Source organism: Penicillium psychrofluorescens (assembly GCF_964197705.1).
Source record: "Penicillium psychrofluorescens genome assembly, chromosome: 3".
Classification (NCBI taxonomy): domain Eukaryota; kingdom Fungi; phylum Ascomycota; class Eurotiomycetes; order Eurotiales; family Aspergillaceae; genus Penicillium; species Penicillium psychrofluorescens.
In genome coordinates, this window is record NC_133441.1 from 1,787,781 (window position 1) to 1,813,136 (window position 25,356).

Here is a 25,356-nt window from a genome sequence, read left to right on the forward strand (position 1 = left end):
TCTTGCGTCCATCAACGTCACCCAACCAGCATCCGGTCTCTCGGCAAGATCAAGGGTCGATTCTGCAGAAGACTCATGTTTCTTGTTTTCTTGGGACCTTGTAGCAGCACCAGCCTTTCTCGAGTCTGCCTCAGACACTTCTATACTACTTCAATCAACCACCCTCGTCGCTTGGGTCCCCGCATCAGCGCTCCGACTGCATCGGCGTACTTATACTCAACATCCACAATGACCACCCCATCATCAAGTGGCCCATCCCGCGCACCCTGGCGCGAGGTCCTAGACTCCCACCTCAGCCAAACATCCGACCATGAATTCACAATCGGCACCATCGGGCGCGATGACCAGAACCGCCCCGTTCCGCGAGTGCGCACCTGTGGCTTCCGCGGCTTCTTCCCCGAGCTCACACTGCACCCCAGCGGCGCAAAGGATATGGAGCAGCAGGTAGAAGACGGCGGCAATCCCTCACTTTACGAGAGTGACCTGTTCACGCTCACCACCGATGTGCGGATGGAAAAGCTCGCGCAGTTGGAGTTGTCGAGCCAGGAGATCGAGGCTGTCTTCTGGTTGAAGGATCTCAACGCCCAGTGGCGGATTAAGGGGAAAGCGTTTGCAATTGGGAATCCCCTCGGCGAGACAGATACACAGGAGAAGTGGGCCCGGTCGGCGGTTCAAAAGGGACTGAGGGTCAAGGATGATGGCAATGCTGATACATCGGGTAAGGAGAAATGGTCTTGGGAGAAGGCTGTTACCAAGTACTTTGCCAATCACTCTCCGTTCATGAGAGGTACGTCTTTTTTTGGTGCTGCTTTCCTGTTTGTCGCATACGGAGACACAACACAATCGCTTCTTTGTCTTGGTGTCTGCTTGTCCGTGCTGACCTAGAAACCAGGCTCTTTCAGAAATCCACCACCTGGTCAGCCCAGATCACAAGAACCCAGCGATCCACGCTTGAAGATGGCGCAGAAAGTCACTGATTTGCATGACCCCGTCGCCCGTGCGAATTTCCGAGTTGTGGTCATTCAGCCTGAAGAAGTGGAGCGCTTGGATCTGACGAACCCAGAAGACGTTCGCCGGTGGAAATGGACTTTGGAGGGCAATGGTGACCATTCATCGGGGGATAATTGGGTCGAGACTGAACTGTGGCCATAGTACATGTTTGCGGATAGGAATATCTACCATATAAAACCGTAGACTACAGGTTATCGGGTCACAATAGAGCCTGTGCCAGCTTCTTGTGTCTTTCTATCAACAAAAGTGTTGCAGTTGTAGGGATATGCAAGTGCTCAAATGAGGCTGCTATTTCTCAATATCAAAATGGATGCCTTGGATAGATGCCTCCATGCAGGCCTTCTCAAACGAATTGCTCATGTCTTTGAGAAGCGATAAAAGGTCTGCTTTTTTCTTTCATTCTGCGCCGTGCAAAGTTTGCCGGAGTTGACCGTCTGAATATCGTCTTGCGCTCACAGCATATAACCAAGATCGACAAAAGCTTCTGTTCTGATAGTATTAGTGAATCTAGATTTCCATCTCATTCGATTGCTTCATATTCATTGTTAAAGTCTGTGAATGGGATTAGTAGGCGGCTGCCTGTGCGAGAGGAGCGCCTGCTTGAGGTTCTTGTTGGGAGCTGCCCTGATATCTTGTTCGTTCCTCGCTGTCGGTTCCTGCGTCCGTACATCCTCCCACACAACTGTCTCTCTCTATCCGCCACGCGCCCACATTCACATTTCTCTTCAAATCCCATACCAAATCTTTCATCTCAAAGTGAGTATAGGATCTTCTAGACTTTTGGCGCGTCGAGAACGAAAGTCTGGTGCTGACGGGACGCGTCGCAGCAAACGACATGGCTGGTGACAAGTCCGGTTCCAACGATGAGAAGAAGGCCACTCGCCAGAAGGCCTGTGATGAGTGCAAGGCCAAGAAAAAACGGTGCACGCACCACCTGGGCGCTGAGGACGCTGCCCCCACTGCTCCTGTTGCTTTCAAGTCCGCGCCCGCTCTCAACGCCGGGCGCCGCGCCGCTGCTTCTGGCACTGTTGCTACTTCTAGTGCTGCTAACAACGTGGCCACGGCTGCGACCAACAATGAACGTCACATCATCCCGGATGCTGATATTGATGCTGTCCTGAGGGCCATCGAGGCCGGTGAGTATGACCGCCGGGAGGACAACTTTTCTGAGGCTTCCACTCTGTCCGAGGAGCCCGAGGATATACCCTGGAATTCCACCCGGAGCCGCAAGCGTGGCCGTCCCACTCTGTCTGAGGAGCCTGAGGATATCGCCGCGGGCCTTACCCTCGCCCTGAAGCGCAAGCGTGGTCGTCCCTGCAAGCCCGTCGTCGCTCCCAAGCCTCGTACTCTTCCCGATCTCCCCGAGGTCGCTCTCGAGGCTGCCGGCGCCATAGCCGTTCACAAGGTCTTTGCCAAGGAGTTGCAGGAGAAGCTGGGCGAGTTCGACATGAAGATCCAGGCCAGCATGCAGGCTCACAAGGCCACCCTGAACGCCGCCACCGCGGTCCGCCGCACTGTCGACAACTGGCTGGAGACCTGGGTCAATGGTCTGGCCAAGTGAGCCTCCCGCAGTGCTCCGGCGACCAGACACTTCTGTCGCCTGGTTATGATGTTATGTGTATGATCGACGATCTTTGTTTTTTCTCTTGACATCTGAAGGATGGTCATCCTGGGGAGTTTTTCTTTTCTTTCTGTGCCATCTCATGCAGACGAGCCGATCAAGACGGGGATCTGTTTTGTTTCTTTCCGTGCCCTCTGATTCTAGATGAGCCGGCAGTCATGTTAATAACATCGACCATCATGACCCTGCAGTATCTGTAGGGTTCCAACCGCACACGTGATGTCGATCGACCGCTACGTCGAGTCCTTCGCAGTAAAGAAGCGCCGGAGATGATCGTATATGAGTGCGTTAGGAAGGTGTTTATCGCTTAGACCGGTGTCACCGCTGGAGTGTCACCACAATAAGTAATCCCGTCCAGGAGACAACAGCCTATCCAGTCCTTGTCTTCGGCCCCCATTATTTGGAATTGAGCACAAAAGTACGGCCGATCCTCTAGGAATGACTGGCACTCGTGTCACGACCGAGAGAAGCAACTCCGCTCGATGAGCCAATAATAATCATGGAGACGGGTTGATCTGGCTGGCCCGTCCCGCGCAGGATCGCCTTGTATGTAAGTTAAGTCCGGTCACGCCTGGTACAGACACGCCGCACCCCTGTAAACCCCGTGCGACTCCCCGAGTCCCCGACCGTTACGTGTCATGTCTGTCTTGGGAATGGCGTGAATACTTAATCCCTGGTCAGGATGCCATTCTGACAGCTGTCTTGGACCGACTTTGACTCGGATGGCGGCTGTGGTGGCTCGGTGGTGGCTCTGTGATGGCTCTGTCCCGGCCACCCCCTGACTTCTAGGGGCCTCGTTGGCTAGAACGAATTGGCCCCAGGTTATTATTAGTGAAGTTGCAGTGCAGCTTCTCTGCACCGTCAATTGCCATGACTTGCTGACCGGACTCGAGATGGATTTCATTCCCATGACAGATGGGAAGCAAACGTCTCGCAGCAACGGGTTGGGCTCCGCCCGCTGCATTTGAGGGAACTAGTCCATGGCGATCAAACTCCAACATCCACACCCGCCCCCACACCATACCTACAACTGCTCTATTAGGAGATAGGTGTCCTGTTAGCCCGTTGTCTGGAGACTATTTTCACCGCTCCTCCATGGAGGTACGTACTGTAGCCAACTCGCGAACAAATGAGGTACGATTGAACGAGGAGCCGTACCGCTGTCGGGCATGCAGCTGTCATATTAGTCTAGCGGGCCGGGGACCACACCCGCGCCCGGTCTCCCACGGTAATACCAATACCAACTCGCCCTCCCTCGCTTCTCCCGATCCTTTCAAACTCCCCTTCCCGGCCCGTCTCCCCCATAATTATTCTTCTTGTTGTTGGCACTTGCCTTGCCCTCCCCAACCCCTCCTAACTCACCATCCGACTTCTTTTCTTCCCGACATTCACGCTCTCTTCCTCCGTCAACTCAGAAAAGAGCGTGGTGGGAATTTAAAGCTTGCCGACCGTGCTGAAAGTGACGCCCTCGGCCGCTTCCATCACATCGAAATAATCCACCCGGTGGCGCCCCGGTTATCCCCCGACCTGCCGCCTTTATTTTGGTCGACCTCACGATTTGACGACGAAACGAACCCTCGAATATACATCTCTCGGAGAGATCTAACCATACCCCAACCCTTCTTAATCCATCTGCGACCCGTGGGTGTCCCTACGCTCCGACCATGGCTGCACCCCCGACGGATGCTCTGGGGGCCTTCACCTACCTAACAGACAACCTTCCGGCTTGGGTCACCCGTGTAGCAGAGCTCGCCAGCCACACCTCCGCCAAACACGCCGAATTCGCTGAGACCTACCGGCGGCACACATCAGGCAAAACCCGCCGGCGGAAGAACAGCTCGATCTGCTCCATCCGCACCGATGACAACATGGTCCCAATCGCCGAGCGAGCAAGCCCTCGCTTGGAAGCCACCGAGACGTCCACCAACCCGACAACCGAGCCGTCCGAGTCGGAAGAGCAACGCCCGCGGACCGGTCTCAAGCGCCGCACAGACGAGGCGCCGTCTCTCGACTCGGCGGAGCGGTACGCGTTCGTGAGTACGCGGCACAACCTCATCATCGAGTACGACGGCCACACGCAGAAGTCTCTGGAGGAGATTGTGCAGGACATCGGCAAGGCGAGGAACCATCTCCGGCGTGCAAAGATTTCGACCATGCCGCGCACGGGAATCCGCTCCAACTTGCTAAGCAATGCCAGCGTGATTAACTCGTCGGCCGTCTTGAGCGGGAAGACGGAACCCACGGGTCTCGCGCGCGTTCGCAGCATGCGGACACAATCTGGTGTTGTCGGCGTTCGTGGTGCCAGTTCGGTCCGTCAGGACTCCCCCTTTGACTTTGCCGATAAACAACTCGAGCTGGCACACGGGCTCTGCGAGACGGCGGCCTATCAAATCCTCCGGTCGGGTGACTGTGCTATGGAACTCGATGGTGTGGAAGAGAAGTTTAATATGGTGCTGGACGCGGCCAGGAATGAGGTGGGGCGTCTTACGGATGAGAAGAAACAGCTGTCGCCCGAAGAGAGGGAGGAGAGGGAGAAGGAGGCGGCCAAACCACCGCCCACCCCGAGTTCAGCACGAATGGCTCGCATCGCAGCAATTACTGCCGCCAGCAAGTCCTCGACACAAGGGACCGGCGGCGGCGACATTGAAGTCGATGATAACTCTTCCATATCAGCCGAGTCGATTGACATGGCTGCATTCCGATCATCTCGCATTCGGGCTTGAATCCCCTTTTCTTCCCATCGTCACCAACATCATCTTTTTGCTCATCATTTTTTGAGGCACATCTCGCCTACGATTTAGCGTGTGTTGAAGCCTTTTTAGCAAAAGCATCACAACCGGTTCCATCCACAGCTTCGATTCGATCTCTTTTCGTTCTGTCTTTTACACTTCAACGCGCAGAGTTCCCATTCATTTTACAATATCTCGTGTTCCTCTTCTCGTTTGTGATGTTAACTTCACTCTGGGTTTGATCTCTTCTGTGTTTCACCGGACTACCCTATCCATTTCTTTCTGTCCTTTGCATCTGCTTATGAACCCCGGAGAGCATGGCGTTGGCGTTGAAATCTTTTTCTTTTCTTCTATCTCTAGGTTTTTCTCCAACTTGGTTCGTTCCTTAACCAGGTACTAGGTATTTCCAGCTGATATATCCCCATGAATTCAAAAATGCTTGTGTCCATCATTCTTTCTCTGTGCTTGTGTATTTTGCCATTTCGCTTATAGAAGCTCGTAGAAGGAAACCGTGCAACCATCCAGTTTAATTGAATCGTCTTCCTTTTCCCAACTGCTTAGGTATATACACACTTTCCACTACCTCTCGTCATCTTGACCAACCCCATCACCCCAAGATCACATCTTACAGAACCTTCGTTGCTGTAAGTTCCCCACATGCCATTTGTTTAGAATCTTGAGGAGAATCGGACACCTAGGGATCTATATCAGGCCTTTGCAAAACAGCGTCTGTTACTAGAACTACCAGAGATTCGGGGTTGGCTGCCGGCCTGTTCTACAAGCATCGATGTTTATCTCGCTCAATTCCCTCGACTTCGGGAGTATAATGGCCGCTAAGAAGATTCGTCTGGAAGTTCAAGCGGTGTGGGCGAAAGCCTCTTGGGCACCCCCATTTCAGCGGGGCAGCGGCCCGTCTATCGCGTGGACTAACATCCTATTACAGGATTCTGACAACCAGCAAGGCTAGCTGCAGTCATCTCCCACACTGGCCTATAGGGAGCCAGAGACGAGGTACTTTCAAGACTCGATGACGCATGTATGGATTCCTCGCCTCACTAGCAGGGACTGTCATGTATTATGGACGGCACAGCGTGTCTGTCTACCCATCAGGTCTACATGACCCCTGTTTCTTCGGATCCATGCTTCCTCATTTCGACATCCTAAATTAAACGCCCGTGAGTGGATTCAAATACCAGCAGAGCAAAGAATACTAATGTATGTAAAACCCCTCCAGACTCCTTACAAGATGTAAACAATGGTATTGACTAGCCCTGCACACCTACTTTTCGGGCCCTGATCGTCATTCTGTGTGGCTGCAGAAGGGCAGGTCGCTCTTTGATTCCTAATTTGGACAGACTGGAGAATCCTCCATATTTTTTTTACAAGGGCCAATTCAATTACGGCAGGTGCTGCCAAACTGTAAAGAGACCATGGCCATAAAAGGAGCAGTTATGATGGTTGTAAGATGAGCCACTGGGGGACGAATAGGGGAGTCTGGTCAATGCAACCAGTCCATGTAAATCAACCTTGACTCATTATTTTGATGTTCTGTATGATTCATCTAAGTTATGGCCAGACACATTCTATATTACTGAAAAAAAAAAAAAAAAAAATACGGCTCCGAGCCACTAACGCGACACAACAAATTGCCTCCTCTCGACCCCTGAGCTTTCCACCAATGGCCATTGAATACAGCAATCTGATGATGACACTGTTTACGCGTCGACTAACTAGTCTTTCTACACCCCTCCTTGACATTCACAAAACAGCTTGTTGTGAAGCCCCCTTCCCTGGTCTTTGCGTTGTTGGATGCAGCTTGTTTCGTCCCAGACTGCCGCTCCTCGTTTACGACTTTATGTAATGAGGCCAGAGAGTCCTGGTGGAATGGGGGGGCGGGATTGGCGGTGAATCTTATATGAGTGCCAAAAGAGTTGGGCTGCATGTAATTGGTTGCTGCGTAGTGCTGCCACTGGGGTTTCTTCTTCAGACCAATCGGGCGTGTGTAGAGGCAGAGAGCTACTGAGTGATGGTGGTTCTTAGTTGAGTGCCATATGTAGCTCATCTTATTTTCCTATGGAGTGAATACCAAGGAAATTGGATCTTGTCAGGAGCAGTTGCTACTTCTATGGAATTGCTCATTTTGTTGATCTGTGATAATGTAGCTACATTGTCATCTACAATACGAAGAGGAACAAGGACTTAAGGAGTTTATATAATACAATTGCCATTCAATTTTGAAAGTCATGAAGCGCGGAAAATCTCCAGTGCAGTGGCAACATTTTCGCACCACAGCATTATCAGACGTGAAGCATGGACATCAATCAACCACATATTACGGATAAATAAAAAGCATCAGAGAAATACATCTCCAACCAGGTGATCCCAGGCCACCACGCATATCGGCTGGGATTAGTTAGTTAGAGCCGGCCAGTCCCCAGACGAGACGAGACTGGCCGGCCGGGTATCAAAGTAGACCAGAAACCAAACACAATCCCCTCCTAAGCGAGGGATAGATTGCAATAGAGACAGATAGGCAGACAGATAGACAGACACAAGACGGGAAACAAAGACCAAGGAGAGAAGACCAGTCTAGTAGGTGACCTTCTCCTCGTAGATGGGCGGCTCGCCCTTGGCCTCGTTCCAGGCAATCTTGTTCTTCTCGTCGAGCCAGGCATCCTCGTCCGTGATGGGGATGACGCGCATGGTATGTGCGACCTCCTGCTTGCTGATGCCCGCGGGGTCGCTCGGGATCCAGAGCAGAGGGGCCTGCGAGGTGACGGACGGGTGGCAGTAGGCGTCGCGCTCCTCCTCCTCCGTGTAGGGCACAACGTCGAGCGGGGCGGGTACCAGACGGCGCAGGGTCGCGTAGTCGGTGTACTTGTCCGGACGGAGCCACTTGGTGAAGAAGTTGGGCTTGGAGTGCGCCGGAGGCAGCGACGTGTGGGTCAGGCCCTTTTCTGCTGAATCGAGATTGTCCATTTTGCCGACGCCGCTGTCGCGGTTGGCCTCGGCGGAGGCGCTGGGCGCAGCCAGGTCATCGGACTGCGACTGCTCGTCGACCGAGTGGCTCAGTTTGGTGCGCTCCAAGGAAAGGAGGGCTTCTTCCTCGTGTTCCATGTTCTTGGGAAGGTAGTTGAGGAGCGGCTCCATGGCGCTGTTGAGGGAGATATGGTACAAGATAATGAAGATGAAGAAGATGATCATCAGAATCAAGGGACCAACGGCCATGGTGTTCGCACCGGTGCCGATGGCAAACAGGCCAATCAGACAGCCCATAAGCAAGTAGGCGCCCACGGTGATGTGCTGCAGACCGCGCGTGTAGCTGCGTCCCTGGGTATCGATGGTAGCGTTGGACACGTACAGCAGATTGTAGCGGTAGGCGAAGTAGAACAGATAGAGGCCGATGCAGCCGAAGCCCATGACCAGCGGCGCAATGCAGGAGTAGGTGATGGCAACAACAGTCAACAGGGTAAAGATAGGGTAGATGGTACCCCATCCCAGTCCAGCCAGGTTAGACCAGCGAGAGTACATCTTGCGAGGAGTCTTGTCAAGGAACTTGCCAAGGACCTTGCTAAGGATCAGACCAACAATCTGAAGCAGAGCGCCCGAGCTGAAGGACAATCCCTGCAGAATGATGTACGAAATATAGAAGTTGGACGCCTTGGGAAGGTTGCTCGCCAGCAGAGAGGCAGCCTCGGTGGGCTGCTGGATGATCTTCTCAACGACACTGGCCGCAGCGGAGGCGAAAGTGACGACCAGGAACACCTGAACGACCTGGAAAGCGAAGAACGAGTTCTGAACCGACATCTCAACCGCTGCCAGGGTAGGAGCACCGCCCCACTTGGCCATCACTGCGAGCGTTAGTTAGCAATTGCAATGAACCCCAAAAAACAGTTTTCAAACATACAGCGAAGAATGATGGGCACGAGGGCCATGAGAACGGACATCAGGACCGCTGGCAGCATGCCAGTAATCAGACCGAGAATAACCTTGGGGCAGTTCAAAATGAAGCTCAACCAGGGAAGCTTCTGGATCAGGGAGTTGATGTTCGAGATGGCGCCCACGAAGGCAGTGGGAATAGCCCAGAAGATAATCATGGCGGTGATAAAGGCAATCGTGGCAGTGCGGCGAGTGATGCGCTCATACCACCTGATGCGCAGATTCGCCCAGATGACCTGGGTAGGATCCAAGCCAATGTAGCGTGGGGACATGTGCAGGGGAAGGTTGTGGGCGACGGACTGGTATGCAGCTTGGGCGTCAGACTGGCGGAAGAACTCGACAAAGCACGAGGAAACCAGCTTGACATCTCCAGCGCGGTGCTTGGCCTGCAGCTCCTCAATCTCCGGGGTGAGGCGCTCAATCTCCGACCGAGCCCAGTTGATCGTGTCGACCTTCTTTCCAATCAACATCTTCAGGCGATGCGTGGGACGCTTCTTGGGCTCGACCCAGCGAGCGGCAAGAGAGCCAGACTCGTCATCGAACTGCTGAGGAACACCATTTGCACCCTCCTCGGGCGAGGCCTGCTTCTGGAGAGCCTTGGTGCGCGCCTTGTTGGCCTGAACGATCAGCTTGATCTCGGCGCCTTCGAGCTTCATGGCCGCGTCGTCGCGCTTCTTGACCTTATCCTCCAGCTCCTTGGTGTCGGTGGCCAGCCAGACATTCTTGACCTTGTCGCGGCCGAACATAGCACGCAGCTTATCCTTGTTCAGATAATCTTTAGTCACGGTGGTGAAGAGAACCGTGCGCGAGGAGATGCGGCTAGCATAGGCGGGCGAGAAAAAGTACGCCTGGCGCAGATTGATGTAGAAAATGTGTTCCCGGGTGATGGTGAAGAAGATGAATCCTGGAATAGATCGTCAATTGGGGCCAGTCGTGCATGCAGATCAGATCAACTCACCGACAAAGATCCAGGCCAGGAAGCAGTGTGCGTAGTACCGCGCATACTCCGTCTGCGCGATGTGGGAGATACTCAGAATATCCAGCTGGGTTCCCTCGCCGTGGGCGGTCGCATTGACGGGGAACAGGATGGGCCAGGTGATGCAGCAGCCGACGAACATGATCATGGAGGAGAGCTTGAGGAAGCGCAGCAGAAGGTACGCGTCCATGGAGTGGTGCTGCAGGACGTAGGTGTCGGGCAGCTTGTACATGCTGGTGATCCAGTTCCAGAGACCCGTGGGCGACTCAGGGGTGCGCTGCCAGGGCTTCAGGTACCCGATGTAGGTACGGGGCACGTACGTGCGGCGCTGGCTGCGACGCAGGATCACGAACAGGAGCACCATGACCGCGAAGATGACGAAATTGAGAACCAAGGTGCTCAGCAGCGCGGAGGCGGAGCCGCCCGTGGAGGACGGCGAGCTCTCCTGGAGGAGCTGGTTAGTTGTCGTCCATCATCGAAGAGAGGAGACGCGACATACCCGAGCGAACAGCTGGTGGAAGCCACTCGCGTGGTCCGCCATGGTGAAGGAGAAGGAAGTGTTGAGATTCCTTGAGCTTCACTGGGTTATGTGCAGTCGAGAAGCACGTGTGTCAAAGGCACGAGTTGTCGGATGGGGAATTGTTGGGGGAGGGAAGAAAGAGGAAAAGAAGAAAGGACAGAAAAGGGAGGAAAACAAGGAAGGAAAAGAAGGGAAGAAAAAGCGAGCTTAAACAGAGGGGCAGCAGATCTGGCTACCATACGATCGGCGATCTTTTAATCCCTAACCAACAGGGGTAGTTAGTGCGTACCTACGGTCACTTAGGGGTTAGCGTGGTGATCGATCAAGTCTGGATCAACCAAGATTTGAGTAACCAATCTCGGGGTCGATGACTCCATCACTTCCTTCGCGTGTTGATTGCGACTCTGCGATCCCCGTCTTTGGCGATAGGTGCCACAGCACAACAATCTGTCCGACGCGTCGACCTCCTTACTGGCACTCCCTCTCGCCAGTCCAGTCGGACAATCCCGAACAAAAACCACCGCCACACCCAGCCACAGCCCAAAGCTCCAGCTCGCCGATCCCTATGACGCGGACCCGCGCAAACAGGGGTTGCAAGGCGGCAAGGGATACACTAGCCCAAGAATTCAGGGGTGCACGAGCCCTCGGGATTTGAGATTTGAGATAGTCATTGGCGAATCGTAGTAGCTACGACTAGCAGCTGAAGAAAAACCCGGACGAACTACTGGATCGACGGGGGCCGATTATCGAACCTTGGAAAGGGTATGTGGTATCACGCAGAGGCAGCAGAAAGAACGATCGCCCACGATGCCGATGAGCTGGATCCAATAGATCGGAGCGCTAGCACGCGCCTAGTTGGGCCGAGGTGGATGCGCTATTGACTAAGGATCTGATCTGCCCATGGGCCTGTGTGGTGATGGGCACTCAAATTTTATTTTTTTTTTGGGTCCATCTTTTTGCCTCGGCAGAGAGAGGAACTACAACATCTGAATAATGGTGGGGAGGTTTCGCGCATACCGAACAGGAGATTGCATTTTTGCGCCACCGGGGCAAGCAAGTTTTGTCTCTTGTTCTCCATGGCGTTTCGGGAATGCTAGAATAACAACACCACTAGCGAATTGCGATATGCACCAGGAGCCAAATCGATGATGCCGATCGGCCATGGCCCTGAGTACCTAGCCGGTACCTCTCCGCACGCGGCTTGGAGACACGATACTTTCGGAGTACCTGGATCCTCGTATTCCGCTCGTCGATGGGATCGCCGATCCATGACGCTCACACCTACCGCTGGTCCTGGTCCCCGGACCCTGCCAAGCCGCCCCCCGTCGTCGATGACGTTTTCATCTCATATTGCATTGGAGCATTGACCAGGGGAAGAGGGGCAACCAGACGGTGTAGACTGCGTCCTTTGTAAGGGGTTGGTTCCAATTTGACAATCGGGATGGAATACTGAATGGAAATTATAAGATATGTTAAGAGCTATTCAGAGATATATATTTTTTAACTACACCGGACCAACAGTGCCCACCTCCAATCCCTCTACAAAAACATCAATTCCACGAATCGGCGAGCGCAGCGCCAAAAAGCTCATGAGAATCTCATTGAACTGAAACTGGAGGTCCGGCCGAAGCTGCTTGTGCGCCTTCAGCAGCTCCCCCGTTGACCACCCACGCTCCGGGTCTCGTAGATCGGAATCGCACCCTTCCTCCAGCAGGAGCCACACCAGGGTTTCGCAGGCCGGGTACTGGTCGAGATGATGTTCGCGCACCAATGTACACAGGTAGCGCAGGAACCGACCGGTGTTTTCCGGCGATTCCTGTAAATCCCACAGCGCCGCGGTGATGTAGATGAGCGCCGCTGTGCGGCTGACTTCTTGCGTCCGGTCGTCGCGGACTACGTACATGCGCGACGCGTGCGGGACTTGTGAGGGGCGCGGGCCGCTGGAGAGTAGGGGGAATAGGGGACTCTCCATTTGGAAGGCCTCGCGTCGAGGAGGCACGCGGGTGAGGTACTCCGCCGCGCTGTGCTTGCGCATCAGCTCTTCCGCGCCACGGAGAAAGGTCACTAGCCACCTCCACGAGGCGGGGACGATCGTCGTGCTTTGCGATGGTGTCATGATATACCGCACGTATTGTAAAAAAGCTTCCACCGGCATGTTGGTTCCGGTCCGCGGCCGCATGATTTGGACGGCCCAGTCGGCGTATTTCTGAGCGTCCTCCTTGCTCCCGAATCGCTCTTCCTGCAGAGCCATCCCGGCCATGGCCATGACCAGGTCATCTTCCTTCACCTGCGTGGAGCCCGTGGCGGCGGCATCTTCGATTAATTTTTTGGCCTGCCCGACATGGCGCTGGATTTCCTTGCTATCGGACAGACCGTATAGCTGCGCTTTCCATCGCGCACAGTATGCTAGGATCACCGCCTGAAACGAGAGGGGATGGCCCATAGCGGTCCGGAAAATTTGGTTCTTGAGATATGGGTTTTGGCCGGACCAGTAGCACAACTTGCTCGTCCAATAGTCTGCCAAGTCTAGATCCTCCCGGTCATAGGCCATCGGCAGACTTGAAAATGGATCTTTTCGAGAGGCATCGAGGATGGTGACGGGTGAGCCTAAATTCGATGGCCCCGTTGGGTGAGGATGTGGCTTCACCGATGCGAAACGTATTTGGAGCTGTTGCGAAGTACCACGTTAGCATCCACTATGGTTTTGCACACGGTGCCTGTACTCCCATACCGAATATTCCTCCTGTGATGGAGTGTCGGGTGCATTCATCGAGGCCGCCTCCACTATATTTGGACTTTCAACTTCGGTCTGTTCTGACACATCTTCTTCGACTGCCAGTGTCTCATGAGACATTTTGCGTTGTTTGCGTTTCTCCTGGACATGGTGGTGCATCACATGAGCTCGTTTTTCCTTGGATGAGGAATTCGAGTCGACGAAATAAAAGGCTCGATTTTGAGGCGGTTTCGTCTCCGCTGCCCCCCGCCGCCGCCTTCTGGATCTCCCGGAGGCTGCGGGAGTATCATGAGAAGAACCTAGAGTTGGATCGGATCGCACGATGAGTTGGCCTGTTTGATACAAGTTTTACAATAGCGGGGCTATCACTCACCCGAAGATTCCGGCTCCTGCGGCCGGGGTGTAGATGCTGGCGCCTTGACCAACTTGCGCTCGTTCTCGGACATCTCGTGCCGCACAGTAGAGAAGACACTTTCTTGGTAGACACAATGGATGATTGCTACAGATGCATGCCGCACGGACGGTCACCAGAATTCCTCCAGCCAGGGACTCGGAATTTGAATAGAATCATCTCAGGCTCGGAATCTGTGCCAGCCCAGAGTGGAATTAGACGGGTAGTTCGTACGCACAGTGGGGAGGCAGTTTTGGGGATGAGGGAGATAAGGGGAGAAGAAGAAGAAGAAGGGGAAAAAAAGGGTATACACTCACAATCTAATTGCAAGAAGGAAAGATGATCAAGATGATCCCCGAGAGATCCCCGAAAGGGGAATAAGCTGGCAGTCGCGGAGTCCAACTTGCCTAGGGGCTCTGGAGATGTGTAGAATTTAGAGTCTGCCTGCCAGGTGTGTAGTAGATAGGAGGTTTAGTGCGCCGTCTAGGAGAGTTCAAGCTTAAGTCGGGGTATGTGACCTGAGTGAGTGAAGGACCCATTCGGGGATCTCAGTGGGCCGGCGCCAGAGACCCGTCCACAAGAACTTGGAGCGGCAGCATTCAGGCGACCAAATTCGGCCGTATGCAGGGACTCGTGAATACTCACCTTGAATCGACTAATTAACTTCCTAACTACCTACTGTACTCAAACCGGGATATGCAAGTGGGCAGCATGCTGGAACGAAAGCATCAATCGTGCTGATCCGAGGAATCTGCCGTTTTGCCATTCTCCAATTTGGGGATGCGGCACGGCCGGCCTTACGTAACGCCAAAAATTAAACAACGGCGATGATGACATCCGGCGCATCCAAAGGTGGCTGGACGAGTATTCGGCAGTATTCACGATATATCGATATTAGGTTCTTTCGGGTGAATGCCTGCTAGCTGCTGCCTTCTAGTAGGAAATCCCTCTCCCTCCACTTCTTCCTCTTCCCTTTTTCTACTCCCCACCGACGCCTCGACCGCTTTATCTAGATATGGAGCTAGCCCCCCTCCCACTCACCACGGTTCTCGTAGAGTCACTACAACTTGCTGGTGGGGCCTATCGAAGCTGTGACCCGCCCTATGGTTTAGATTCGAGGATCTACAGAAGACCCTTGCCGGAGAGTTGGAGAAAGGATCGAAGGTGGATCTACAAAGTCCCATCTCGCAGATACAAAAGTCGACCTATGTACGATACCGACGACCGAAAGGGGGGCAGTGCGCCAGTGGGTCAATCCATACTTATGTCGACGCGCGCCTTGATAAGTTTGACCATAAGAAACGGATGGGGAGCCAAGAAGACTTGGCGCAGGTCAACAAACAGGCCATGATCATTGGCATAGATCGCAAATGGCTTCTTCTGTGCTTGGAAATATGACGCCCTCATTCCGAGGCCAGTTCGTCTACGGCACGGGCGCCTCAGGGATGACGGAGAAGGAGTTGTACGCTATCCCGCTGATGGGGCCCCACGAAATGCAAGACTTTGACTTTGGCCCGAGGACCCTTCCGGAATGCTTCGGGGACAGTAACGATCTCCCAGTCAATAAGAATGAAGGGGAACTAACTTCCGGACGAGTACTAGGTATCGTTTTTTTTTATTTGCTTGTTTTGGACTAAGTTGAAGCCTGAAGTCTATCCACATCATCCGGGGAGGAATGGAGCGGGTCGAGGACGCAGGTTGCTTGCCTGTCTCCTGCCAATAACGGCATATCTATCCTCAGAGCACCCCGAGCCATACCCCGTCCTCTCCTAGGGCCTTCAATCTTCGATGTATTTTCAAAATGTGGGGAGAGACCGAATCCAATCCAATCCAATCCAGTATGGAATCCCCAAAGTGGTTAGCTCGTTCCCCACCACTTAACACGTCCTGAACGCGGGCCAAACACGCGACGCGTGTTTCCTTTTTTCTCTGCCCATCATCCACTCTTCCCTTCCATCAACCCCCTCCATCCCTGTTTACTTCCTCCTGGACCAGCGACCGATTCCTGGTTGCTCGCCATGTCTTCCCTTTTCGATGCAGTGCTCCAATCGGAGCTAGGCTCGGCCACGGGCCGCCAGAATAATATTCAGTCCGACCATCTGCCCAGTTCGCGCCGCTCCGAGAGCAATGGCCCCATGAGTGATATGAATGCCTTCCCCGATGACCAAGTGGTCGGTGCCAGCAGCTCGACGGTCAATCGTCTTCGAAACCCCTATGCTGCCGGTCCCCCACCCGTGATCGATGAGGCCGGTGAGAAAGTGCAGCAGGCCTTCGAGGAGTTGCTCGAAACCTTCATCGAAGAACCATCCTCCTCCGCGCCCCCAACATCCTCCCAGCGACTGAGCCCGCAGTATTACGTGTCGCAGATCAAGGGGATGAAGAAATTCGAACTGTCAACCCTTTACGTGGACTTCACTCACCTGACATCCCTCCCAAACCCAATTTTGGCCGACGCCATTGCCAGCCAGTACTACCGCTTCCTGCCCTTCTTGACCAAGGCTCTGCACAACCTGATTGCCAAATACGAGCCGGAATACTTCCTCTCCCACCGCCTCAACGGAAGCGCCTCTTCGGCGGCGAGCACTTCCGATACCAACGCGTTTGCGAACGTGTCTGATAAATCGGATTTGGATCAGCGCATCCGCCAGAAGACGCGTCACCAGCAGACCGACCGGCTGTTTTCCCTGGCTTTCTACAACCTGCCCCTGGTCTCCCGTCTGCGGCAGCTTCGAACGGCGCAGATCGGAAAGCTGTTATCAGTCTCGGGAACGGTCACCCGAACTTCTGAAATCCGACCGGAATTGTATCTGGGAACTTTCATCTGTGAGGGCTGCAGGTCCATAGTCCAGAACGTCGAGCAGACCTTCAAATACACAGAGCCAAGCGAGTGCCCGAACAAAACCTGCGGTAACCGCATTGGATGGCGTCTGGATATCGGGAAAAGTACATTTGTGGATTGGCAGAAAGTGAAGCTTCAGGAATCGTCCCACGAAATCCCTACCGGTAGCATGCCGCGCACCATGGACATCATCCTCCGTGGTGAGATGGTCGACCGCGCCAAGGCCGGTGAACGGTGCATTTTCACGGGTACCCTGATCGTGGTCCCCGACGTGAGTCAACTAGGCCTGCCCGGTGTGCGCCCAGAAGCGGTTCGCGACAATGGCGCTTTCCGCAGCACCGAGGTCGGCGGTGGTGGAGTGTCCGGTCTGAAAGCCCTGGGTGTTCGAGACCTCACCTACCGACTGGCTTTCCTTGCCTGCATGGTGACCCCGGACACCACAACTCCCGGGCAGAAGCCAGAGCAGCAGCTGAGTGGCCAGTCAGACAACATCCTGGCTTCTCTGAACCAAACTCAGGAATCTGACATCCCGAGCGAGGATGCGCAGGAAGCGTTCCTTCAAAACCTCTCCCCCGCTGAAGTCCAAGACTTGAAACAGCTGGTCCATACCGACCGCATTTATAGCAGATTGGTGGATTCGATCGCACCCATGATCTTTGGTCATAAGCAAATCAAGAAGGGCTTGCTCCTTCAGCTGCTTGGTGGTGTCAGCAAAAGGACGGAGCGGGAGAGCATGCAACTGCGTGGTGATATCAACGTCTGTATTGTTGGTGACCCGTCCACCAGCAAGAGTCAGTTTTTGAAGTAAGTCATACCGAACCGTTCTCGAATGGTTGGATTCTAATGCACTATTTTCAGATACATTTGCTCTTTGCATCCTCGCGCGGTATACACCAGTGGTAAGGCTTCGTCGGCTGCTGGTTTGACTGCGTCGGTCGTCAAGGATGCCGAGACTGGAGAGTTCACCATCGAGGCAGGTGCACTGATGCTTGCAGTAAGTTGACTTTTCTCACCACCTCTGCAAAATCTCAATTTCTGATATGTTCTTATAGAACGGTGGTGGCATTTGTGCAATTGATGAATTTGACAAGATGGACATCGCCGATCAGGTCGCCATTCACGAAGCAATGGAGCAACAGACCATCTCTATTGCCAAAGCTGGCATTCACACCACTCTCAATGCCCGCGCATCCATTCTTGCCGCCGCTAACCCCGTCGGCGGCCGATACAACCCAAAACAAACCCTGCGTCAAAATTTGAACTTCAGCGCTCCGATCATGAGTCGTTTCGATGTGTTCTTCGTCATTCGCGATGAACCCAAAGAGGCGGTGGACCGCAACCTGGCCAACCACATTGTTAACGTGCACATGAATCGCGATGACGCCGTCGAGCCTGAGCTCAGCACCGAGCAGCTGCAGCGTTATATCCGGTTTGCGCGGACGTTCCGCCCTGTTTTCACGGACGAGGCCAAGGCCCTTTTAGTCGAAAAGTACAAGGAGCTCCGTGCCAATGACGCGCAGGGAGGCATGGGTCGCTCATCATACCGCATCACCGTTCGTCAGCTCGAGTCCCTGATTCGCTTGTCTGAGGCTGTTGCCAAGGCCAACTGTGTCGAGGAAGTCATTCCCAAGTTTGTGGTTGAGGCCTACGATCTCCTTCGCCAGAGTATTGTGACGGTTGAGAAGGATGACGTCGAAGTGGACGAGGATGAAGCACCTGCCCGTGCAGCCAATGGTGATGAAGACCAGGAGATGGCCGACCAAGATCGTGACCGTGACGGCGACAGCCCCATGCGCGATGATGCAGAGCAGCAGCAGACTCAGCAAAGACGCCAGAAGACGAAGATCACTTGGGACAAGTTCAATGCGATCATGAACCTGATCCTGCGGCGTGTTCACGAAGATGAGCAGAACTCGGGCGAGGGTGTCGAGCAAGAAGATCTTATGCTCTGGTACCTGGAGCAGATTGAAAATCGGCTGAACACGAAAGAAGATTACGACTCCGAGCGTAGTCTGACCGCGAAGGTCCTGAAGCGCATGGTGAAGGTGAGCTGCTTTGACCCTTTTTCATTTCTGATATGCTAACTGACGACTCCTGCAGGACAAATTGCTGTTGCGTATCACTGGCTCGGGTCTCATGGATTCCGAAGAGTCAAGTGCGGACCAGCACAAGATCCTTTACGTCATGCACCCAGACTGTGTCTACGAAGAGATGTGAGGTGACACCATGTATTCTGTTTCCTGGGTTCCTATCTTGTCTTCCGGGTTGGTTTAAAGGTTGCATTTATTTTTCAAGGAAGGGAGCATGGGGTTCTGAGTAATGATATTTTTTCTTTTCTGATAGGATACGGAATGTATAATTTGCCATTTAACACTTATTTTAAGATACAAAAAGGTCCCTATGTAGTCTTGTGGATGATGTTCTGGCAAAACTTAGTGCTAAATCCATTTATCCAGCGATACATCATACTACGGATGGTGTCATTGTCACTAAATACTTTCCGATCAGCTAGCGACTGCTGGCTTTCCAGGTGCAGGTTTCGTGGCCGGCTGATGATAATTCGGAGAGAACATTACGAAATGCACCCTTTCGGCTGACGAGGATGTGCGACGATAATGATTCCAGCATTCCGTCCCAGGAATATATATCTGCGGCTCCAGAAGCCACCTTGGCAAGTGTCAACCAGAAGAGTGCATTGTTTGACATTGCACTGGTGCAGTGTATTGCTGTCAAAAACAGAAACAATAACTGCACGGCCATTCTCTCCGATACTACTGTTCCTTTATATCTCACCTCGTGGGTGGTCGGTCAGTTTATGTCTGCCACCTTTAGATTTCACTTTGATCATCTCGCAGCTAATATATAGTAGCAATTTTTCCATAACCTCTACATGGACCACACTATCAAGATAAATGCATGGGCTTTGCTAAGGCTAAGACTCAATTGGTCCGAAATGGGACCAAACATCCATTTTGGCGAGCTCATCACCCAAGCCGACTAACATGGGGGTCTCTTCGAAACAAATCAGTAGTTTGTGGCTGTCTGCCGTGATCGATTTTACTACATTTCTGTTTTATCTCTAGAGTCTAATATAGAACTAACATGTTGGAAGCCTTGTTTTGTGCAATTGATGCATGCTTAACCCTAATTCTTTTCGTTTCCCATTCCCTATGATCTGCATGCGGTGCATCGCGATACATTTACGAATCCACGGAAAAAAGAAGAGAAAAAGAATTGCTCCTATATTGCATTATCCAACGACCTTTGACACCACGCGCCATCACGCCTGCCGTCAACTTGATGATGTCAGACTTTGGAATCGATAGCAAGACATTGGCCTGCTTTGTTATTTCCGGATTTGTAGTCGGCTTTGGACAAATTGTCGTCTCAGCTGATAACTGAAACTAGATTCTATCTGGTGACTTTAAATAGTCATAACCGACTACTTCAAACAGATAGAGCGAGTGAAATTTCAAGTTAGATCCACACTACACATTGGACTGGCTTATCTAGCACTTTTGATGCACTAAGTGTCTTTGGAAATGCACACATAAGTATTCTGTAGAACATTCAACAGTATATACCAACCTTCAGCAGATACTGCAATGACTGCGTTACTTGTAAAAATCGAGAGTATCCTCGCGCCTACCATGAGTATCGGAAATGTCGATCCTCCTTGTCTGTTAGATCAGCCTTCGGCAATCCGTTCTCGTCAAGTGCAACTTCCCGCCTCGTGGTGCCCTCGACAATTGCATTGGCATCAACATCTCGCTTTTTATTATCATGCATGCATAGAAAGCGATAAATAATCACCGTCACAAAAAGTAGACACCAAGTTACAATGCCAGTGATCACACCTTCGGTATACCGAGGGTTGTGGGTCCATAGCTGGGGGGACCCTATACAGCCAGCGCAGTAGCCGATGAAGAACATGGTATTGACAGTAGCACGTTTGGTATTACCCTTGACATTTGACGCAGCGAGTGAGAGAAGAATCGACATAGAAGCTGTAATGCAAGAGGACTGTACGGTGAAAGTCAATATATGCATTTTTTCGAGCCAGCAATAACAACTTACCAGCCAGGCGGCGACGATCAGACCCCATTCAGCGGTCACAGTGAGCTTCAGGAGGAATATACAGCCAATAAAGGGGGGCACTATGAGTGCTAGAACGACAAGGGTCCGCTGTCGGGGAAAGAAAAAGACCAGCGCGGTACCGATCCATAAAAGTGCAATCTGAACAGCACCTGACGGGGCAGTGTACAACATCGTGTCAAGCTTACCATAGCCAATTGACTCGATGACAAGCGTTGCAAAGGTCAGCACTGGGGACTGCATGGTCACCAACACACCGAACCAGAAGACGGACCACGCTTTTGGATCCAACAGTGTCTCCTTCAGTTGAGATACCGAAAAGGAAGTTTTGTCGCCACCGTCACGATCTTCGGCCATGCGGAGAGATAACACTTCTTTCTCGCGTGCGTTCAGGAACCAGGCATCCTTGGGCCCACTGGGAACCAGAATAAAAAACCCAATTCCAGCGACGACAGTCAGCGCACCACAGATGATGAACAACACTCGCCATGGCTGAATTGATAGCGATGTATTTTTGCCAATCCCGTACATGACCAAGCAGCCAATTACCTGGGCAAGACCATTCATACTAATCCAAAGAGCGGTGCGAACAGTATGTTCTTTCTTACGGTACCAGATAGACGTGATAGTCACGAAGGAAGGAGATACAGCACCCTCACTAAAGCCGAGTAAAAATCGCACAGCAGCAAAGCCGGCATAACTCTTCGGTGCAGCAAGGCACATGCAGATGATTCCCCAAATAATGCTATTCAACCCTTGTTAGCGAGAAATGATTTTACGAAGAAGAGACAATCATACACCGTAGACCCGACAAATTTTGTCAGGGGAAGCCGGCTCATGAGGTAAATAAAGGGATATTCGGAAATTAGTTGGCCGACATAGAAGATTGAGGTGCACCAGGAATATTGCGAGCTCGTCATGTCAAGGTCCTCCATCAGACCAAATACTGCGGCGTAACTGAGACTTTGCTTGTCAAGATACTGCAGAAAGAAGACGAAACACATCTTGTGGTGTATGCGATCAGCAAAAGCATCAAATTTTGCAAAAAGCTTTGTTTTGGGCTCTCACAAATGGCAAAATAACCATATCAATTTTCCGCAAGACTGTTTTCTCTTCCGCTGGGGTGTATCCCTCACTGAAGTCGAGGATCTCACCGGCCGCATTTTGGCCATCGTCATTTGACACGGGGCTCTTTGTTTCCTCCATCGGATTGAGATATGGACGCCAATGATCGGGGAAGGGTTTTCTAACCAGAGGCTAAATTGGGTGTCTAGGGAGAGAGCTAGGAGAAGGAAAGAGCACAGCGGCATCACAGGGGTGGAGACTCTATTGTTATAATCGGCACTCCCAAATCTCCCCGCGCACAGGTCATGGAGATATCTTTATTGGGCAAAGATAGGCTTCGTTGATCAGGCAGGTGGGGAATGTGTACATTCACCCGACGTGAGGCCATCGGATAGGGCGACCGTATCGGTAATGTGGCTGGGCAGATTGCCGCCCTTATGGGGGGGGGGGGGGCGGGCGACAGGAGCTGGCGATTAGCCTGTTTTAAATCGCATAGGAACTCAAATTATCTCTTTTGCAATATCGTTAAAATTTTTGGTGCCATAGTAATTCTGAAAATGACCCAACGCAGCCAGGTTCCTGGCTCCGACGTTAAGCCCTGGCTTCGCCCGGCTCCGCAGGGTTATCTGTTCACCAACGCCAACATTGTCGACGTGCAGGCGGGCACGATTTCGAAAAGCGCATCCCTCACAACACGCCAGGGAAAAATCCATTCCATCTCCCAGACAGTCCCTGAGCCCCTGCCGACAGATCTCACAATTGTGGACTGTCAGGGCCGGTATCTCTGCCCCGGTCTTTTTGATGCCCATGTTCACCTATGTGCTGTTCCAGGATTTGGCGATCTTTCCAAGGCCTTTGGCAATCCTAATGATGTACATCTCTTGCGACAGCCTTATTCTGCTGCCCAGATGCTTCACCGCGGTTTTACCAGTATCCGTGACTGCGGCGGTGCTCAACTCGCCTTGAAAGAAGCCATTGAAGATGGTGTCTTTCCAGGTCCTCGTGTTTTTATTTCCGGACATGCTCTTTCTCAATTTGGTGGGCACGGAGATCTCCGCGGTTCGCACGAACCAACCGAGTGTTGTGGCGGCCTGCATAGTAACAATCACTTGGGTCGTTTGTGTAACGGTGTGCCTGAGTGCATGGCTGCTGTACGCGAAGAAATCCGCTGTGGTGCAAATTTTATCAAGATCATGGGATCCGGGGGTGTAGCGTCTCCAACCGACAAGCTGGAGCACCTCCAATTCACCGCTGCCGAGATCCAGGCCATGGTCGAGTGTGCAAGCAATGCTGGGACGTTTGTGACTGCCCATGCATACACCGTTAAGGCTATCCGACACTGCATTGACAATGGTGTCCGGGGAATCGAACATGGCAACTTTGTCGACCCACCCACTGCGCGTCTCATGGCGGAGAAGGGTGTCTACCTGACCCCAACGCTTATCGCATATGCTCAGATGGCCTCAGATCGCTGGAAGGGCTATTTGCCCCCAGAGTCGCAAAGCAAGAACTCACAGGTGCTTAAATCTGGACTGGAGGCATTGAAAATCGCTTCTGAGGCTGGAGTCACTATGTGCTATGGCTCCGACCTGCTAGGCCCATTGGGCTCTGCTCAGACGCATGAGTTTGCACTACGTTCTCACATTCTCTCTCCGCTAGAGGTCCTACGCAGTGCCACTGTGAACCCAGCCAAGATGATGGGCTGGGAGGGCTCCATTGGCCAGCTCAAAGAAGGGTTTATCGCTGATGTAGTGATACTAAATGGAAACCCTCTGGAGGATGTGACTGTTTTTGATCGGCCTGAAGAACATGTTCTTGGGGTGATGAAAGATGGCCGCGTTTATAGAAGTCGGTGGAATGCGCTTCCTGAGGATGCAGATATTCCGGTGAGGGTATAGGTGTCTGAGCACAATGGATGACTTATTGATAGAGCGTGAAAAGCCTCACCATTGTAAGAGCCAGATATAATAGTTACTTGACAATTATATATTTTGCGACCCTTCAACCACTGCTAACTCGAATTTTCTTTTTCGTAATTAATGTTTCATAAAAAGGGCATTACTCAACAATATCAAAATTATACCTCTGGCGGAGGCAGATAGCCGACTCTCCTCGGTAAAGGGGTCAGTCCATTCCCCACTTCTCCTCCAGGGCTTATCTCTGAAGCTTATTCGGACAGATTCCCGACAGAATATCACGGCTAACTTCCTCCCCGCATGCCGGCTGGGGTATCCCTTTTTCACAGTGCCGCAGCGATGGACTCGCCTGCTGCAATTCGGAGGAGACGCCGACGGCGCGTCACTGAAGAGAATCGTAAGAGGGCGCCTCGCGCGTATGCATGCCGCTAAATTAAAGAGAGAAGGATTGACTAACGGCATAATTCAGGTGCGGTCGCTGCAAGGCACGCAAGAGCAAGTGTGTGGAGTCGACCCCCGGCAAATGCCAGCGATGCTCCGCAAGCAACCTAAGCTGCAGATTTGAGAAGTATATTTGTCCGGTGAGATGAACAAGGCCCAACTTCTGACACAAGAGCAGAGAAAGATCACCGTCATTCCATGAAGAGTCGCTATCGTCTGCACAAACTGAGAATGGCATATCCGCCTCCCACAACCATGTGAGAGAGGCACCCGAGGAAAACATATCCATCGAAAGTCCAGAAGTATTCTCCCCAGCGTCGGCATTATCACAAAAGCTTGCCAAACACGTCATTGTAGACCAAACAACAAGGGTGCCATGGCCTAACATTTTTTGTCGCCTTCGAGAAGCATTCTCACTCGACTCGCATACTACACCAGAAGAACAGAACATGGTGGCTCTGCAGGCAGTAAGTTATCCTCTTATTCCGAATAGAAGACTCGATCGACTCATTTATCAAAGCATATGACTTGTCCAAAAGCACTTCATCCGTCAGAATTGGCACGTCTTCGTCTTGTCGTAGAGGCTTTCCCTCCACGGCCTGTGGCCAACTTCTTACTGTCCGTCTTCATCAAGCATGCCACAGACGCGCTTTTCTATTTTGATCAGTCCCAGTTTCTGACAGAAATCGATCAACTGTACACTGACTCAAACTCACCCTTAAGATGCGACCCGAGCTTCGTGTGTCTCGCAATGGCAGCCTTCGCATTAGGAAGCCAGTGGACACCCCTTGAAAGGCCGGAGGGATTGATCACTGATATTCACCGGGAAAACGTGGACCTTGGCCGGGTGTTTTATTGCCATGCTAGAACGTTGATTCCTGATATAATTGACAAACCATGCTTGTGGTCTATCCAGGCCCCCATGGTTCTGAGCGTGTATCTGTTGCCGGCAAGTGCTATTGGATCGTCCTATGTTTACATGGGGTTGGCTTTGCGCAAAGCGCTAGCCTTCGACCTTCATCAAGACATAGATGACCCAGCCACTGATGAACGTGAAAAAGAAATTCGTCGTCGCCTAT

General features: G+C 52.4%; 7 protein-coding genes across 7 annotated transcripts; 5 read left to right on the forward strand and 2 right to left on the reverse strand.

The window, feature by feature from the left end:
• Positions 1–228: 228 nt before the first annotated feature.
• On the forward strand, positions 229–1,152 carry PFLUO_LOCUS4802 (uncharacterized protein; the record flags this gene model as incomplete). Its single annotated transcript, XM_073782187.1, has 2 exons — positions 229–787; positions 893–1,152. The coding sequence occupies 2 exons, from the start codon at positions 229–231 to the stop codon at positions 1,150–1,152; spliced, it is 819 nt and encodes a 272-aa protein (XP_073638868.1).
• A 694-nt stretch (positions 1,153–1,846) lies between these two features.
• On the forward strand, positions 1,847–2,572 carry PFLUO_LOCUS4803 (uncharacterized protein; the record flags this gene model as incomplete). Its single annotated transcript, XM_073782189.1, has 1 exon — positions 1,847–2,572. The coding sequence occupies one exon, from the start codon at positions 1,847–1,849 to the stop codon at positions 2,570–2,572; it is 726 nt and encodes a 241-aa protein (XP_073638869.1).
• A 1,724-nt stretch (positions 2,573–4,296) lies between these two features.
• PFLUO_LOCUS4804 (uncharacterized protein) lies at positions 4,297–5,355 on the forward strand (the record flags this gene model as incomplete). The annotated part of the gene is made up of 1 exon (XM_073782190.1): positions 4,297–5,355. One exon carries the CDS (start codon positions 4,297–4,299, stop codon positions 5,353–5,355), a length of 1,059 nt encoding a protein of 352 aa, XP_073638870.1.
• Positions 5,356–7,950: 2,595 nt separating this feature from the next.
• Positions 7,951–10,817, reverse strand: PFLUO_LOCUS4805 (phosphate metabolism protein 7; the record flags this gene model as incomplete). The annotated part of the gene is made up of 4 exons (XM_073782191.1): positions 7,951–9,212; positions 9,269–10,204; positions 10,259–10,721; positions 10,776–10,817. The coding sequence occupies 4 exons, from the start codon at positions 10,815–10,817 to the stop codon at positions 7,951–7,953; spliced, it is 2,703 nt and encodes a 900-aa protein (XP_073638871.1).
• A 1,483-nt stretch (positions 10,818–12,300) lies between these two features.
• On the reverse strand, positions 12,301–13,976 carry PFLUO_LOCUS4806 (uncharacterized protein; the record flags this gene model as incomplete). Its single annotated transcript, XM_073782192.1, has 3 exons — positions 12,301–13,464; positions 13,528–13,829; positions 13,904–13,976. 3 exons carry the CDS (start codon positions 13,974–13,976, stop codon positions 12,301–12,303), a joined length of 1,539 nt encoding a protein of 512 aa, XP_073638872.1.
• Positions 13,977–15,939: 1,963 nt separating this feature from the next.
• On the forward strand, positions 15,940–18,977 carry PFLUO_LOCUS4807 (MCM DNA helicase complex subunit mcm6; the record flags this gene model as incomplete). Its single annotated transcript, XM_073782193.1, has 4 exons — positions 15,940–17,564; positions 17,619–17,754; positions 17,813–18,805; positions 18,861–18,977. 4 exons carry the CDS (start codon positions 15,940–15,942, stop codon positions 18,975–18,977), a joined length of 2,871 nt encoding a protein of 956 aa, XP_073638873.1.
• Positions 18,978–22,477: 3,500 nt separating this feature from the next.
• Positions 22,478–23,818, forward strand: PFLUO_LOCUS4808 (uncharacterized protein; the record flags this gene model as incomplete). The annotated part of the gene is made up of 1 exon (XM_073782194.1): positions 22,478–23,818. One exon carries the CDS (start codon positions 22,478–22,480, stop codon positions 23,816–23,818), a length of 1,341 nt encoding a protein of 446 aa, XP_073638874.1.
• Between the last annotated feature and the right edge of the window lie 1,538 nt (positions 23,819–25,356).